The following is a 16,811-nucleotide window of genomic DNA, read 5'->3' as shown; positions in this document are numbered from 1 at the left end:
CAAGCTCGGCTGCACCATCTACTGTTCTCCTGATGGTGTGTATCTGCAAATTCCTCAGTCCTCTCTGTTTGACTCTGCTGCTTCTCTGTTATCTGAATCCTCCCTCTCAACCCTGGCCCCTCTCTGTCCGCTAATTCCGTCTCTCGAACCTCTGCTTTCTCAAGTACCACCTTCTTTGTGGCCCACTCATTCATCCGAGGTTGGCCGCCTAAATACTGACCCTGTATGTATTACTGTCAACCCTTTCAAACCTTTACCCCACCTGTCTCAATATCCATTGAATCCCGAAACAAAGGCCGGCATTGCTCCGGTCATGTCCGCCCTGCGGGAACAAGGCATTATTGTCCCTTGCAGTAGCCCCTGTAACACCCCTATCCTCCCAGTTTGCAAGGCTGATGGAAAATTGTGGCGTTTTGTTCAGGCTCTTCGTGCCATTAACCGCATTGTTATGCCCACCTTTCCCGATGTCCCTAACCCAGCAACCATTCTGGCCTTCTATCCCGCCAGATTGTAGCCAGACAGGGAACCCCCCCCCGTAATATCCATCTTAGGTGCTTGGAGCATACAGGGCACACAGAGCAGTAAAATCAGCAGTCTTTGAAGCCTTGACAGAAGACCCGGATATGCTGGCTGCTGTGACCCTGGATGGCTGTAAACAGAGATACACCAATTGTTGACCTCGAGGCTGCAAGAACTGCCTTGGCTGGCACCTATATTGATACGAACACACAGCCGTCCGCGGGGGGGAGGAAAGAATGTCCAGTACTCACAATTTAGTTCTCTCTCCTACAAGTGTAAATTAAGTTGAAACTCCCTTGTAAGAACTGGCGTCACAAAGACGAACCAACACAATTTGGCATCTTAGATAAGAAAGAGGATATGGGCCCCTATGGGTATAAAGATGGGTCCAGCAGCACACTTACTCTGAGCATCAATCTACCATCTATCTGCTGGTCGGGTTAGGTGATTGGCTTCCCGAGGTTCCACGGGGACACCCACCTCGTATTCGTCTTTCCTAGGAATTGAGGGACCGGCCCTGGCCTGATACGCTGGAGTCGAGAGGCACAGAAGGGGGTAAAAATTGTACCTGGATGTGTCCTTTGTCTTAACTGTACACATAGAGTTAGAGCTCTTTAAAGATTAAGCTGTCACTTGGTACCATTATTTCTATTTTCTATCTTTATTTTCTTTGTAACCATTTTTAAGATCTATATTTGCTAGCAGTTAAGAAATAGAGCAATAGCCATTGTAACCACGTGATTTATAAGCTTCTTTAATAAACCAGTAACTGGTTAAGTTTTAACCAGACTCCTTCAGTTGCTGTAACAGAACCAAGCACAATTTAAAAGAACTCCAGCCAGTCATAAGGGACAGATACAGGCAGAGCTGGGCGTTTGGATCATGTCGCTTCCAGAGGACAGATCCATAGGGGCATCTCTCAGCCTTCCCTAGGCTGCCCGCTGCGAAGGGATCATGTATCCTAGCAGTCAAAATCTGAGGTGTAAGAAGCTCTCCCTGTAAACTCTGGGGCGTTTGTCAGCCTGTTGGCTGCCCGCCGCGAAGGGACCTGGTCCTAGCGGTCACAGACACGGACGTTAAACTTCTCGGGGTGCCCATCAGCCTCCCTAGGCTGCCCGCTGTGACGGGACCTTGTGTCCCAGCAGTTGAAGACTCAGGTGTCTCACACACACACACACACACACACACACACACACACACACACACCCCGACCATCGGCTGACACAGATGCAACTCATTTTACTGTTGTTGATCTGTGTTCTGCTTTCTTTTCTGTCCCAGTTCACCCTGACTCCCAGTATCTTTTTGCCTTTACCTGCAAGGGGCAGCAGTATACATGGACCACACTCCTACAGGGGTATATTGAAAGCCCATCTTACTTTCCTCAAGCATTAGCCCAAGACCTCGCCGACCTTGTCTTCCCCTCTGGGTCCACATTGGTCCAATATGTAGATGATCTACTCCTCTGTTCCCCTTCGTTGTCTGCTTCAGAAACTGATTCTTTAGTGCTCCTGACTGCCCTAGCAAACAAGGGCCACAAGGCTTCTCGCTCTAAGCTACAGCTCTGTCAACCCTCTGTCACGTACCTCGGCTTTCTCCTCTCCCATGGTTCTCGTACCCTCTCCCGTGCGCGTTCAAGCTATCCTTAACATTCCCTGACCGAACTCTCCACGCCAGGTCCGGAAGTTCCTGGGCATGGCTGGGTTTTGCAGGCAATGGATTTCCCAATATGCTTCTCTCGCTAAGCCACTCCAGGAACTCACTCGGTTCTCTGTACCTGACCCCATGCCATGGCCCCCTGAGGCCGACTCAGCTTTTGGGTCTCTCAAACAAAGGTTGGTTTCTGCTCCCACTCTAGGGTTACCTGACTACTGTAAGCCTTTTACCCTTTTCTGCCACGAACAATCTGGTTGTGCACTTGGAGTTCTTACTCAGGTGCATGGCGACAAAAATCGCCCAGTGGCTTATTTCTCTGCCACTTTGGATCCTGTTGCCCAGGGTTTACCCCCCTGCCTGCGCGCTGTGGCTGCCGTGGCACGCCTAGTCAAAATGTCTGAATCCCTTGTCCTCTGCTCTCCTCTTACCCTCATGGTCCCTCACTCTGTAGAAACTCTCCTGCTACAACGTAACACAGCTCACCTTTCCTCCGCCCGTGTCACTAGGTACGAACTTTTACTGCTGTCGGCTTGGCCTATTACTGCGAAGCGTTGTTCTCAGTTAAACCCTGCCACTCTCCTCCCTCTGTCTGATGACGGTGAACCCCATGACTGCCTTGCAACTGTTTCTGCTGTCACTGTCTCACACCCCGACCTGTCTGATATCCCTCTCCCTAATTCTGACCTTGTTTTGTTCACTGATGGTTCCTGTTTCCGAGACAACGAAGGGTATGCATGTGTTCATTTTAAACAAAATGTTGTTTGCAAAGTAGGTATGCATAAAGAAGCATGCTGTGGCTCACCACCCTAGCAACAGTCTAGAAAAGGCCAAGGGGAGGGGGGTGAACTCAACATGTGGAGTGGAGAAGTACAAGCGTGTGACAGACAAAGCCATATATGGAAAGGTTGAATCTGATTGGTTTAGAGGTTTGTGTTATATAACTTGTTATGTAACAGCCATGTGCTATAAAACAGCAAGGGGAGGGGCTTCTTGCTCGAGGGGCTCTGGCTGATTTTAGTACCAGGGGCTCTCCCTTTGTGCACATTGAATAAAGTCTTGTTGAACTGAATTGAAATATCGAAGACCCTTGATTCTGCCCAGCATCTGACTCCCTGGGAACCACAAAATCCCAACACAACCAAGGTCGTCTCCTTGCAGGATACGCTGTTGTGTCACTTTCTGAAACCCTAGAAGCTGCGCCTTCTGTTACCTCAGCACAGATCGCTGAATTAGTTGCCCTCACCCATGCTTGCTTTCTGGCTGAGGGATGCTCCATCACCATTTATACTGATTCTCGATACGCTTTTGGGGTTGTCCATGACTTTGGCACCCTCTGGCAAGCCCGGGGTTTCCTTACCTCCACCGGCACCCCTATTAAGAATGGTCCCTATATCGCAGCTCTCCCATATGCAGTTGTATTTCCATCTGCCCTAGCTATTGTTAAGTGTTCTGGCCATTCGACAGCTGATACAGACGTTGCTAAGGGCAATGCATTGGCTGACGCTTCTGTTAAAGGTGCCACGGTCATAAAACCCTCCCCGGATGCGTTTCTAGGTTCTCTTTCTGTTTCTATACCACGGCCGTCCCTCGCTGATCTCGCCCTGCTCCAAGACTCTGCCCCAGAAGCCAAAAAGGACTCCTGGCCTGCCCGAGGCTGCATTCTGCATCCTGATTCCCTTTGGTGCTCACCTACTGGCACCTTTGCGGCTCCCTTTTCCCATCTACCCGTCCCTGGCCGCCCTGCTCCACGGTGTTTCGCATGTCGGAAAGGAGGAGATGGTCTTTGCTATAACTAAGGCCCCTGCTCCACAATCCAGCCTTGTGCGTGCAGGTGGCGGAGTCTCCCTCGGTGCCCCGGAGGTTCATCCTGGCAGAAGCCACCAAGGTCCGAGACCTCCTGGACTATGACAGAGGGACTGGGTGGATCCCCGAGCGCTCACTCAGCGCATGGGGCTCTCAACCCCCCGAACCCCCCTACGCCTACTTCAGGAGGTGAAGGCGGCTTTGCCGCACCCCACTCTCCATTTCCTGCAGCAGTCCCTGCGAGAGGGTATGCCCTGCCGCCCCCACTGCAAATCCTCTAGCCCTTGTTATCGGGTCCCTGTTCCATGGGCCCGGCCTCCCCATCTCTGGACCCCCAGCCAGCTGCAGGACCTGCAGCCAGTCTGCTTTCAAACCGCGCCTAGGGAGCACCTGTACGTGCTCGTGCTGCATACGATACATTTCCTCACCCTCGTGTCCCGCCCCAACACCATGTGGCGGGACTATTTAAGACCTGTAAAGGGTGGGGAACCCCGATGGGCCAGTGTGTATTCCACCTTAATTCCGCAGCCCATCGGGGACATTAGTTGGCGGCTCCTTCGTGGAGCCGTGAGCACGGGCGTGTACCTGGCACCGTTCACCCCTATCCCAGACACCTGTCCTTTCTGCGGCACGAGGGAAAACCTGGCGCACGCCTACCTTGAACGTGCCAGGTTTCAGCCCCTATTCCGGCTCCTCCAGAACCTTGATTGAGGTTCTGGCTGCACTTTTCCCCCTCACCTTTTTATTTATGTACACCCCATCCGTGGCCTGGTCTCACGTATCTGAGCAGTGTTCCTCTGGGCGGTGTCCACTGGCTCCATCGACGCCCTATGCGAACTATGGCCACCATTACTCCAGTCCCAGACCTGAACTTGACCCACAGTGCACTCCTCCAATAGTGCAAAGGACTGATGCAAGCTGTTAGCAACTTCCATTCACAGGTCCGAGCCGCCTGGCCGACAGAACCCACCCTCTGACGCCTGCTACAACCTCGAGCCAGGTGACTGGGTCTACGTACGGTACCACCATCGAAAACACGCCTTGGAGCCCCGGTGGACGGGTCCTCATCAGGTACTACTTACTACCCAGACGGCTGTCAAACTATCTGGCATCGCAGCGTGGATACATGCCTCGCAGTGTAAGAAGGCACCGCCCCCCAGCGAATCAACCACCAACCTTAGGACCTCACAGAGTCAGTTTCACTCCAGAAGAAAACGCAGAGGAACAGCCTGCAATACCTTACAATCTACGCTCTCGTAAGGGTTGCCAGAAGCAGACGACGACCTAAAGCAAGGCCCAAGAAGAAGCAGTAGCGAGCCTAGCACCTGCTGCCTAGTGGACGTAAAACCGCGACTGTGGTTCCCTCAGTTGAGGTTATCAGAACCAGAAGGGCCTTGCCTCCAACATGTGCCTCTGGTGGCGCCTGTTCCTCGGTTGCTGGTGTCTTAAGGTCTGGGGAATCCACAATGACAATTCTTTTATCCAACAGCAAGTGTGGATAGCTCAGACTCTCAATATCTCTAATTGCTGGGTCTGCAGCCACATCCCAGCCCACTCTCAAGCTGGTGTTCCTGTCCTGGCAATCCCACTCAATTCCCCAGGCCTCACTGGAGGACCTCGTCCATTTAACAAAACATGGAACATTAATGACACTTGGGAAGTGGTGGGAATAAATGTTTCTAAATGGATAAGTGTGGTGGAGGGAAAAGGTCATTGGTGTTGGGTGTGTAATGGGACAGGGCTGAATATGGGGAGGAGCAGTTGTCACCAATGGTATATGGGATTATTCGAACAAAACTAAAGAGTGGCGGGCCAGGTATGGGGGACATGACCTTCTTCTCAACTTGGGATCAAACAGAGAAATCAATCTCATGTTCCCCCTTCGGTAACCCTAATGAGAACAATACAATCTTTCAATGTCATGCTAATAACACCACTCCTCGTAAGGAGAATCACCATGTGCCCTTTGGGGGATATTACTCCTCCTTTGCAGGCACCTATATGACAAATGGGTGCAACCGACAACTCCCGGCCTTGATAGGGCATCATTGGGTTTGCGGGACCAAAGCTCATACTGTATTACCAGCTAACTGGTCAGGTATCTGTTATCCCGCCCGACTCTTCCCACAATTTCGAGTACTAGAGTCCTTTCCACGAGATCGCCTCCGTAATTTCAGGCAAAAAAGAAGGGGCTTATCAGATGCCCAATGGTATGTAAATAATATAAGCCCCTTAACCTGGGAAGAAGCTATTGGCAGTTCCTTTGTCCCACTTGGTGGAGTAATACACCATGCAAAAAGGCTCCTGCGGTTACAAGCAGTAGTTGAAATAATGGCAAATGAAACCGGAGAAAGTTTAAGAGCCCTGGCCAAAGAAACAGGGGCGATCCAACAGATGGCCCTCCAAAACCGTCAGGCATTAGACATAGTGCTGGCAGCCAAAGGAGGGGACCTGTGTTCTCATTGGCAAAGAATGTTGTGTATATATATACACACCTGACAACACCAATGATGTAATAGATCGCGCTAGCCACTTAGAACAGATCGCATATCTTCCCCATGAAGAGCCGAGCTCTCTATGGAAGTGGCTAAGTAACCTGTTCAATTTCTCTGGCATAGGAAGCTGGTTGTTTCGGGGAGCCTTGACTATCCTGTTTGGAATTTTAATAATATTTGTGTGCTTTCAGTTAATCTCCTGTTGTATCCAAAATTGTGTAAGGCACGCCACACAGGTTGTTGCCCCAAACCAGAGTGCTAATATGATGATTCTAAATATCACTGATGAGCAAAGAGACAAAGAACGGTTGGTATGTGGAACCCAGTCATTGTTGGTCATGGCGTAGCTTGACCAAAAGGAGGGATTGTGAAAGTAGACTGAATTATATTGTAAAAGTAGAATGAATTAAAGAAATGTCTGTTCCTTTAGCAGGAAGAGAGATGTTACGGTAAAATTGTTTGTGTGTAAGCAGGAAGGAGGATGTTAAGGCAGAGGACAATGGTTTCACTTAAGGGTGTGGGTATGTCTACACTAGCCCCCTAGTTTGAACTAGGGAGGCTAATGTAGGCATTCGAAGTTGCAAATGAAGCCCGGGATTTAAATATCCTGGGCTTTATTTGCATCGTCCCATCCGGGCGCCATTTTTAAATCCCCTTAGTCCGAACTAACTGCCCGCGGCTACACACGGCAGTCAAACGTTAACTCGAACTAAGTCCTTAGTTCGAAGTAACTGTTACTCCTCGTGGAAGAATTCCACAGGGATTTTTAACAACTTCCACCCCACCAACCACCTTAGCCTGGACCACTCCACACAAGAGATCCACTTCCTTAACACTTCTTCTTAAACCCTTGTACTCCGAGTGGAGCATAGGTCATCTACAAGTCTCTTCCACTTCACTCTGTCTTGAGACAAAACTTCTAGCTGACTCCAGGAGTACCCCAGTTCTTGTCCTTCAATCTCAGTAGATCTTCTCCATGTTGTCCGAGGTCTTCCTCTTTTGCATTTTCCTTGCGGGTTCCATGTGAGAGCTTGACAGACTATGCTGGATGATGGTTTTCTGAGAGTGTGGCCTAGCCATCCCCACTTTCTTCTCTTGATTTGAACGTCAAACGGTTCTTGTCCTGCTCTGTTCCAAAGCTCCTCATTTGTGACAAAGTCTTGCCATTTGATGCAAAGGATGTACCTCCGGCATCTGTTTATTAATGTCTGTAGCTTGTGATTTGAAGACATTTTAGTATGCCAGGTCTCGCATCCATACAAGAGCACACTCTTCACATTTGTGTTGAAGATTCACAGTTTCGTCTTCGCAGATGTTATTTGTGAACTCCATATGAGACGAAGAGTCTTGAATGCAGCTGTTGCTTTCCCTATCCTAGCATTGATATCCTTGTCTGTTTCTCTGTCTCTGCTCATAATATCCCCCAAATAGATGAACTGCTCCACATCTTCCAGGTCATCCCCTCCCAGTGTGATGGTGTTGCTGTTGGACTGGTTGATCCTCATTGTCTTGGGTCTTTCCCTTGTTAATGCTCAGTCCAATGATTGAGACAGTTTTGTCTAGTGTTGCGATCTTTTCTTCCGTGCTTTCATGTTGGTGTGAAAGGAGGACGACATCGTCAGGAAAATCAATGTCCTCTAGTTGTTTGAAAAGTGTCCACTGAATGCCCCATTGATAGCCATCTGTTGTCCTGCTCATAATCCAGTCCATTGTGATCAAGAACAGGAAAGGTGACAATAGGCACCCTTGTCGCACTCCTGAGAGTATGCTAAAGGATTCTGTCAAGAGACCACTGTGAACAACTTGGCATGTCAAGGGTTCATACGTTGAACGGATCAGGTTAATAATTTTGGATGGAATGCCACAGTGTTGCAGCAGTTTCCACAAAGTGTCTCTATCAACGCTGTCAAAGGCTTTTTCGAAGTCTATGAAGGTTATGTACAGGGGGGAGTTCCACTCAAGCAACTATTCTATGGTCACTCGGAGTTGCTATTTGGTCAGTACAAGATCTCTTGCTTCGGAAGCCAGCCTGTTCTTCCCTGAGCGGTCTATCAATTTCTGTCTTCATTCTCTCCAAGAGAATCCTATTGAACACTTTTCCCAGAATAGACAGTAACGTGATGCCCCTCAGTTCTTGCATTCCTTCGGGTTGCCTTTCTTTGGAAGCTTGATAAGGTAGACATGTTTCCAGTCTTGTGGGATCTCCTCAGTGTCCCAAATAGATTATACATCATGTTGACTGATGTCTCACTACCTGCTTTGATTGATTGCTTCTGCGGGGATGTTGTCTGGACCAGGCGCTTTTCCGCTTTTCAGATGGACGACGGCTTTTCTGATTTCTTCTTTTGTAGGTCTGCTGCTGTTAATTTGCAGAGGTATATTTGCAGGTGGTATCTCCGGAGGTTTCATGTGGGCAGGGCGGTTCAGTAGCTCTTCAAAGTGTTCCTTCCATCTACTGAGCTGCTCACTTGGGTTTGTTAGCACACGCCCCTCCTTATCCTGTACTGGCTGATCCACTGTACGCCATGACCCAGCTATCTTCCGTGTGATGCCATACAGTTCTTACAAGTTTCTCCGTCCTGCAGCTTGTTGTGCAAGGTTTTCCACAAAGTTCTTCTTGTCCTTAACACTATAGTACAATTAAATGGTGGCCACATTTCCACCACCTTATACCGGAAACCTACTGACCGTTATACTTACCTACATGCCTCCAGCTTTCATCCAAGACACATCACATGATCAACTGTTTACAGCCAGGCCCTAAAATACAACCGGATTTGCTCCAATCCCACAGACAGAGACAAACACCTACAGGATCTCTAACAGGCATTCTTAAAACTTAAATACCCACCTGAGGAAGTGAAGAAACAGATTGACAGAGCCAGACAAGCACCCAGGCATCAGCTTCTTCAAGACAGGCCCAACAAAACACCACTAGTCATCTCACCTACAGCCCCCAACTTAAACCCCTCCAGCACATCATTAACAAGCTACAACCTATCCTGGAAAATGATCCCTCACTCTCACAGGCCTTGGGAGACAGGCCAATCCTTGCCTACAGACAGGCCCCTAACCTGAAAAATTCTTTTCAGCAACCACACATCACACCTCAAACATACTCACCCAGGAATCTACCCCTGCAATAAACTCTGGTGCCAATTCTGTCCACACATCTATACAAGCGACACCATCACAGGACCTAACCACACCAGAGGCTCATAGAACTGCAAATCTGCGAATGTGATATATGCCAGCAATGCCCCTCTGCCAGGTATATTGGCTAAACTGGACAGTCTCTGCAACAAAGGACACAAATGGACACAACTCAGATATTCATAATGGTAACACACAGAAACCTGTTGGGGAACATTTTAACCTGCCTCAACACTCACTAATGCAGTGGTTCCCAAAGTTTTTGGCATCACGCCCCCCCCCTTTTTGATTTTTGAAAAACCCTCACCCCCCCCCCCCCAAAAATAGCAGCAAAACTTGTTGAGCAAAAAAAAAAAGGAACTGAGCAGGACAGCAAAACTTGATGGGGGGGGGGGGGGAGGCTGTGTTGCCTTGCACCCCCCCCCCCGGAATTTCTTCACGCCCCCCAGTTTGGGAACCCATGCACTAATGGATCTAAAAGTGGCCACCCTCTTACAGAGTAATTTCAGGAACCAACTAGAGACACACTGCAGAACTGGCCTTCATATGCAAATCTGAGACATTTAGCCCAGGAATGAACACAGACATCTCTTGGAGGGGCCGTTATATTCAACACCCAAATGACATAAAAAACTAAGTACAGTAGACTTCCGATAATCCGGAACCTATGGGACCTAGGTGGTGCCGGATTATCAGATATGCCGGACTATCAGGAGGTACTATAAGTTGGTTTTATATATATATATATATATATATATATATATATACACATACACACACACACACACACACACACACAGTATACATTATATACTGTATATAAAGTGTTCTTAATCCTTTTTATTGTACATACTGTATACAGTATACTGTAATGTTTTAGTTTTTTTAAGCCTTTTTTTTACCCTTTTTGCTCAGTTCAGCTGCTGCCGCTGTTACCTTGTGACTCATTTTTTGCCGAAGCTCACTCACTAGGCTCTTGCCATTTTGATGCCGGACTATCAGGAGTGCCGGACTATTGGATGCCGGACTATTGGAGTTTTACTGTATCGGGCATTTACAGCTAGGGATGTTAAGTAGCGGGTAATTAGCTAATTGAGTAGCTGATGGAAATGCCATGAACTACTTGATGATTAGTTGATTGGGGGGGGGGGAGACTTGCTCTCCCCCCCCCCCCCTTGCAGCTCTGCAGTTTAAATGTAGTAGGTGGTCACAGCAGGGCTAGCTCCCAGGGGCAGCATGTGCCAGGACTGAGCAACTCTGCATTTTAAATGTACTTACAGCTCACTCTATTAGCCTCATTTAGCAGGGACACTATAAATTAACAGGTTTTTTTCTTCTCCTTCCCCTCTCCCCTCTTTTTCTGCTTTAAATGTTTTGGGTTTTCTGTGCACCTCTTGCTCCACTCATCTGAAGAAGTGGGTTGTGCCCATCAAAGCCCATGATACCATATATTTATTTCTCAATCTCTAAGTTGCTACAGGACCACTCGTTTTTTACGTTTGTTTAGGATGAGTTCTTGAACAAATGGACTTAGAATCATAGAACTGGAAGGGACCTCGAGAGGTCATCGAGTCCAATCCCCTGCCCTCACGGCAGGACCAAGCAGTGTCTAGATCATCCCTGACAGGTGTCTGTCTAAGGTGCTCTTAAATATCTCCAGTGGTGGAGATTCCACAACCCCCCTAGGCAATTTACTCCAGTGCTTAACTCCTAATGTCCATCCGAAACCGCCCTTGCTGCAGTTTAAGGCCATTGCTTCTTGTCCTATCCTCAGAGGCCAGGAGAACAATTTTTCTCCCTCCTCCTTGTAACATCCTTTTAGATACTTGAAAACTGCCATCGTGTCCCTTCTCAGTCTTCTCTTTTCTAAACTAAACAAGCCCAATTCTTTCAGTCTTCCCTCATAGCTCATGTTCTCTAGACCAGGGGTTCTCAAACTTGTGATACCGCAACCCCCCTCTCCACTGCTCGCAACCTCCCCCTCTCCATTGCTGCAACCGCCCTCTCAGTTGCTCGCCACCCCGCGGGGGGTCGGGACCCACAGTTTGAGAAACGTTGCTCTAGACCTTTACTCATGCTTGTTGCTCTTCTCTGGACCTTCTCCAATTTTTCCTCCTCTTTCCTGAAATGTGGTGCCCAGAACTGGACAAAATACTCCCACTGAGGCCTAATCAGCACAGAGTAGAGTGGAAGAATGACTACTTCTCTCTTGATCACAACACTCCTGTTAATGCATCCCAGAATCATGTTTGCTTTTTTTTTTTTTTTTTTTTGGGCAACATCACGTCATGTTATTGAATTTTAAAGTGAGCAGCCAGATCACTGCTGTGCCCACGGGGGGTGTTTGCCCCAAATTCTGTACAAAGGGGCCATGCGAGGTGTCAAACGAAAGCTTATGCTCTACTGATTCTATGTAGGCTACTCATGTACTTGTATGATTTTTGTATGTGAAGTTATGAATATGGGCTCTGTGCTTGTATTATAAATGTTCTCTGTCTGGAAGAGAGCAATGGGCCTGGACTGCCTATTGTGAAGAAGGATTGTTCAGTGAACGGCTGTGCTAACTAGCACTGCTGCATGGACAATGGCTCTCAGAGTGGCCAATACACACCTGAGGAATGTGTCTGGAAACCTGCAGACTGGCCAGTACATCATGGCTGCTGGCATGTGAAACACAGACAGGCCACTTAATCATGTGACCAACTCCAGTTTGGGAGACACCAGAGATATAAAGGTGCCATAAGGTTGTCTCCAATCTTGATACTGATCCCAGATGCATCCTTGCTAGGGACAGAGAGCCGGGATGTGCACCAGAGACTTCTAAGCTAGCAGTTTGTAACATCTCTGCTAAGAGCCTGCATCAAGAACTTGTTGGTTGATGCATGTAATGTATTCTCCTTAATCTCATTCTCAACCTTTTCTTTCTTTTATTAATAAACCTTTAGATTCTAAAGCACTGGCCCAGTGTGCTCTTGTGGGTAAGATCTAAAGCAGGGGTGGGCAATAATTTTGGGCAATAATTTTTGAAGTGGCCCCGGGCTGCCCAGAAGGGGCGGGGCCTAAACTGGAAGGCAGCAGGGCCAGGATGCTTCTGGGCTACCCCACTCCCAGAGCATGATTGGTCTGTGGGGTGGGGGAGCCTCTTTGCCACCCCTTCCCACTACGCACCCATGCCCCTGGCAGGGAGGGAAGAGACTTCCCATGCTCCCCCACCCCCAGGCCAATCAGAGCTTGGGGGCGGGGAGCGCGTGACGTCTCCTACCACACTGCGAGGAGCACGCGCACCACTTTGAAGTGCTCCTCGCAGGGCAGGAGGAAGTTTTGTGCGTTCCCCCGGCCCCTAGGCCCTAATTGGCCTGGGGAGCTGCAGGGCCTCCGCGGGCTGGATCAACCCGCTTGGACGGCTGAATCCAGCCCACGGAGGCCCTTTTGCCCACCCCGATCTAAAGTATAAATTGATTGGAGACTGTGGCTGGTTCTTTGGGACCTGGAGGATCTGTTCAGAGTTGGTGAGATTGGGTTCTATAACCCCTGACCTGTGTGTAGGCCCGGGGCTGACTGTGGCATGGGGAGAGTTGGGGTGTCTGAGGGGTGTTGCTCGTGAGGCTTCCTGCTGGCCAGCTTGGCAGCTGAAGTGCTCGGTGTGACTGGTTTGTGGCCTATTTGGGAAAGGTCTCCAATTGAGGACTGTAAGTAGCCCTGGTTTTGAGCAATTCGCCCTGAGCTGACGGTGCCCCGGCCCGGCCCGCCACACAGCATCACACTGACTCATGTTTAACTTGTCCTCCACTATGACCCCTAAATGCCTTTCTGCAGGACTCCTTCCTAGACAATCACTTCCCATTCTGTATGTGTGAAACTGATTGATTGTTCCTTCCTAAGTGGAGTACTTTGCGTTTGTCCTTATTAAACTTCATCCTGTTTACCTCAGACCATTTCTCTAGTTTGTCCAGATCATTTTGAATTACGACCCTATCCTCCAAAGCACTTGCAACTCCTCCCAACTTGGTATCATCTGCAAACTTAATAAGCGTACTCTCTATGCCATTATCTAACTCACTGATGAAGATATTCAACAGAACCGGTCTTAAAACAGACCCCTGCGGAACCCCACTTGTTATGCCCTTCCAGCATGATTGCGAACTGTTGTTAACTACTCTCGGAGAACGGTTATCCACCCAGTTATGCACCCACCTTATAGTAGCCCTATATAGGTTGCATTTCCCTAGTTTATTGATAAGAAGGCCATGTGAGACCATGTCTAATGCCTTACTAAAGTCTAAGTATACCACGTCCACCACTTCTCCCTTATCCACAACACTAGTTATCCTGTCAAAGAAAGCTCTCAGATTGGTTTGCTACAGGACCACTCATGTCTTAAGCTTTTTTAAAAAAAACATATTATGGGTAAGCTCCCCCTAATTTTGTTTCTCTTCAACTCTTTTAATATAGAGCATCCAATAAGACTGCATTCAAATATTTACGTTGAGTGTTGTGGTGTTAAAAGGTAATGAATTGTATGCCTAAATCTAACAAAAACAAGGCTTCAGTTCTGCAAGCTACTCTATGTGGGCAGACACCTGTTCTTTGTAGGGAGCCTTGCTGAAGTAAATGGGGGTCTATATGACCAGAGCCAGTATCAGAGGCAGCAACATTGGGGGAGGGGAGGACACCACAACAAAGACGACAATGTTCACAGGGAGCCAGCTTAAAAGCTCCTGCCTCCCCCCCCCCAAGTGCAAAGATGTAGCCACTGAAAATTTCAGTGGTTATACGTTTACATGAATAAATGCATTTTAACATCCCTAGTGAGTACCATCTGGTCCTGGTGACTTATTACCAGTGCTCCCTGTAAGCAGCACGCTTCTGCAGCTGCTCAGGAGAAATTCAAATGCTGACCACCCACCCACAGCTAGGTTTTGTGTTTCTACTAATGGTGCACATTTGCACATCACTTGGTGCACAAAGTTATTCCACACATGGATGGAAAATATCCACACATAGGTGGAAAAGAACATTGCCTAGTATGGTTGTGAAACAAAACAGAGCTCTGTCCTAAGTGTGTATGAGACACCATTTGCCCAGTGGTACTTCAATTTAATTCACACACATAGCAGCCTGGTCTTTACAAGGACAGTTCACAGATCTCCTGGTAGACACTTTTGCCAAGCAAAGTTGAAAGCCAGACTGTATTTTGGAAACTATGTTTCTCTAGTATTTTATTTTCATTATTCTTACTTTAGCAAACTCTCTGCATGGTATTTCTCTTAGCCTTCCAAACAAATAAAAATCCACAATGAGCCAAGAAAAGCAGATTTCCAGACTCATTTGGAGTGCTCAAGAATGTACCCTTATCTTGTTATTTGGAAAGTTATACCACACCTCTTTGGATCTGGTACTGTATTGCAGTTGCACAAACCAGATGTATTCAGGGATTAGTTTACTCTCAGTAACAGCTACATTTCATTAGCTTTAGAGAAAAAGCAAAATCACAAACCACCTGGGCTATTAAGGTGCAAAAGGCTTGTAAAGGTTTAACTGAAAATATTTAGTTACTCCTCGTTAAAAAGTCAACAATTTTCCTCTTCAAATCTCCCCAGTGCATTCGTCTTTGTGCACATACACCCTTGCGATCAAGGCCCAGCATGCCTCCTAAAACACGAAAATCTCATCACCACAGCTTTCCCCACAGTGTCTCACCCTCCGATGGGCGAGTCCCCCCTCAGACGGACAGCAGTGGGGCTCGAGTCAGGAATAAGCGAGGTGCGTTGCTTTAGGACACGCGGGGGGGGGGGGGTGGTATTTTCAACCAGCTCACTGATAAGTTAGCGCGCAGAGCCCTCCTGGACCCGATGCCCACGGCACCCCCCTCCACAGCAAGTCGCCCCCCACCAAGCACACACCCACAGGACGCTGGCACCTTTGGGCATCCCGGGTCCGCCCCGCCATATGCCTAGCCCTAGGACTGTGTTGCCCCGCGTCGGCCGGGCCCTGCACTCACCATTATGATTGACCCAAGTCGGCTTCAGGAGCTTCATTGTTACCCGGCCCGGGGCCCCCACCGACCCGTGCCCCCGGGACGGCCAGTTGTGCTCCAGGCTGCTCCGAGAGATAGTGACTCGGCTCAGCAGCCAGCAGCCATGGGCTCGCCCCACTCTTAACTCTCCGCACTGCCCAGGCCCCGGCCAGAGCCGCCTCAGCACTGCTCCATCGCGCGGACGCCCCTCGCCTCTTAGTGGCTACTTGGCAACGCCGGAAGTGAACGACGAGCAACCGCCTAAACAGCCCGGCAGGAAACAGCCGGCCCGAGCCCGGCTGCCCTCATCTGGAGAGAGCGCGAGAAACCAGCGACCCCAACCGCCGCTACCCTGTGGGGCATGGGGATGGTCTGGGCGAAGCGATCCCGGCCCAATACCCCCCAACCCCTCACGAGCGGGTCCTGGTTGAGGAACCCACTGTCAGCACAAATGGGGTCAGGTCTGGATTCAGTTGAGTGACACCTCCTCCCCAAGCAGAGCTCACGTACACACCCCTGGGTTGACATCCCTCCTCGCCTGCAAAGATGGAAGAAGGCGTGGACTGACTGTCATACACATCCCCATGAGAGATATGGTCTAACCCCTAGTTAGGGTTACCATATTTGAATTTTCAAAAAAGAGGACACTGCTGAATTGGTGGATAGTGATACAGATACACTCACTCTCAGGAGTGTCCTCTTTTTTTGGACGTTCAAATATGGTAACTCTAGCTTAAGCAGAGATGGCATGTGGGGAGGTTGGTGTTGACCAATTCCCCCAATAGAATTGAGGGAGGGTCTGTACTGAATAACAATTGCATTGGGAGGAGTTACTGACAACCTGTAAGTGAAACAGACTAGTCTATTTTCACTGCCAAGTTGAGAGAAATGCAGAAAGTAAAACAACATAAATAAGAAAAAAATAGATACTAAAAGGGTAATAATTTTCAATAACCTGGACTCCAATTCTGTGACCGCTGAGAATGAGGCTTTTTTTTTCCCCCACTTCCCCTTTGCCCTCCCCGCTTGATGGAGTGTGTGCTGTGATTGGCTATAAATGGTAGGTACTGTGATTGTCTGTGATTGGCAGGTGGAAACTGTTGGCTTCTAATTAAAGTTTGAATTCTAGAAGCCTCTGCTGATTGGCTGAGCCTTGGTAGGGGGGCGGG

The 16,811-nt window shown here is 48.7% G+C and overlaps 1 protein-coding gene and 1 pseudogene across 3 annotated transcripts in view; one reads left to right on the top strand and one right to left on the bottom strand.

Annotated features, from left to right (window-relative positions):
- LOC102449237 (protein HIRA-like) overlaps nucleotides 1–15,901 on the bottom strand; it is a 185,581-nt gene extending 169,680 nt beyond the window's left edge. For 2 of the 3 annotated variants that reach the window (XM_075918057.2, XM_075918058.2), the window contains exon 1: nucleotides 15,628–15,900. In XM_075918057.2, coding sequence (XP_075774172.1) covers nucleotides 15,628–15,664 — 37 coding nt within the window. In that variant the 5' untranslated portion in view covers nucleotides 15,665–15,900. Of the gene's footprint in view, nucleotides 1–15,627 lie in introns of all 3 variants that reach the window. The other variant, XM_089775121.1, reaches the window with a different exon arrangement.
- Nucleotides 5,376–6,820, top strand: LOC149520875 (uncharacterized; annotated as a pseudogene).
- Nucleotides 15,902–16,811: the final 910 nt, after the last annotated feature.

This window comes from Pelodiscus sinensis, chromosome W, assembly GCF_052426305.1.
Source record: "Pelodiscus sinensis isolate ZL-2025 chromosome W, ASM5242630v1, whole genome shotgun sequence".
Taxonomy (NCBI): domain Eukaryota; kingdom Metazoa; phylum Chordata; order Testudines; family Trionychidae; genus Pelodiscus; species Pelodiscus sinensis.
This window is presented reverse-complemented; position numbering and strand designations above follow the sequence as displayed.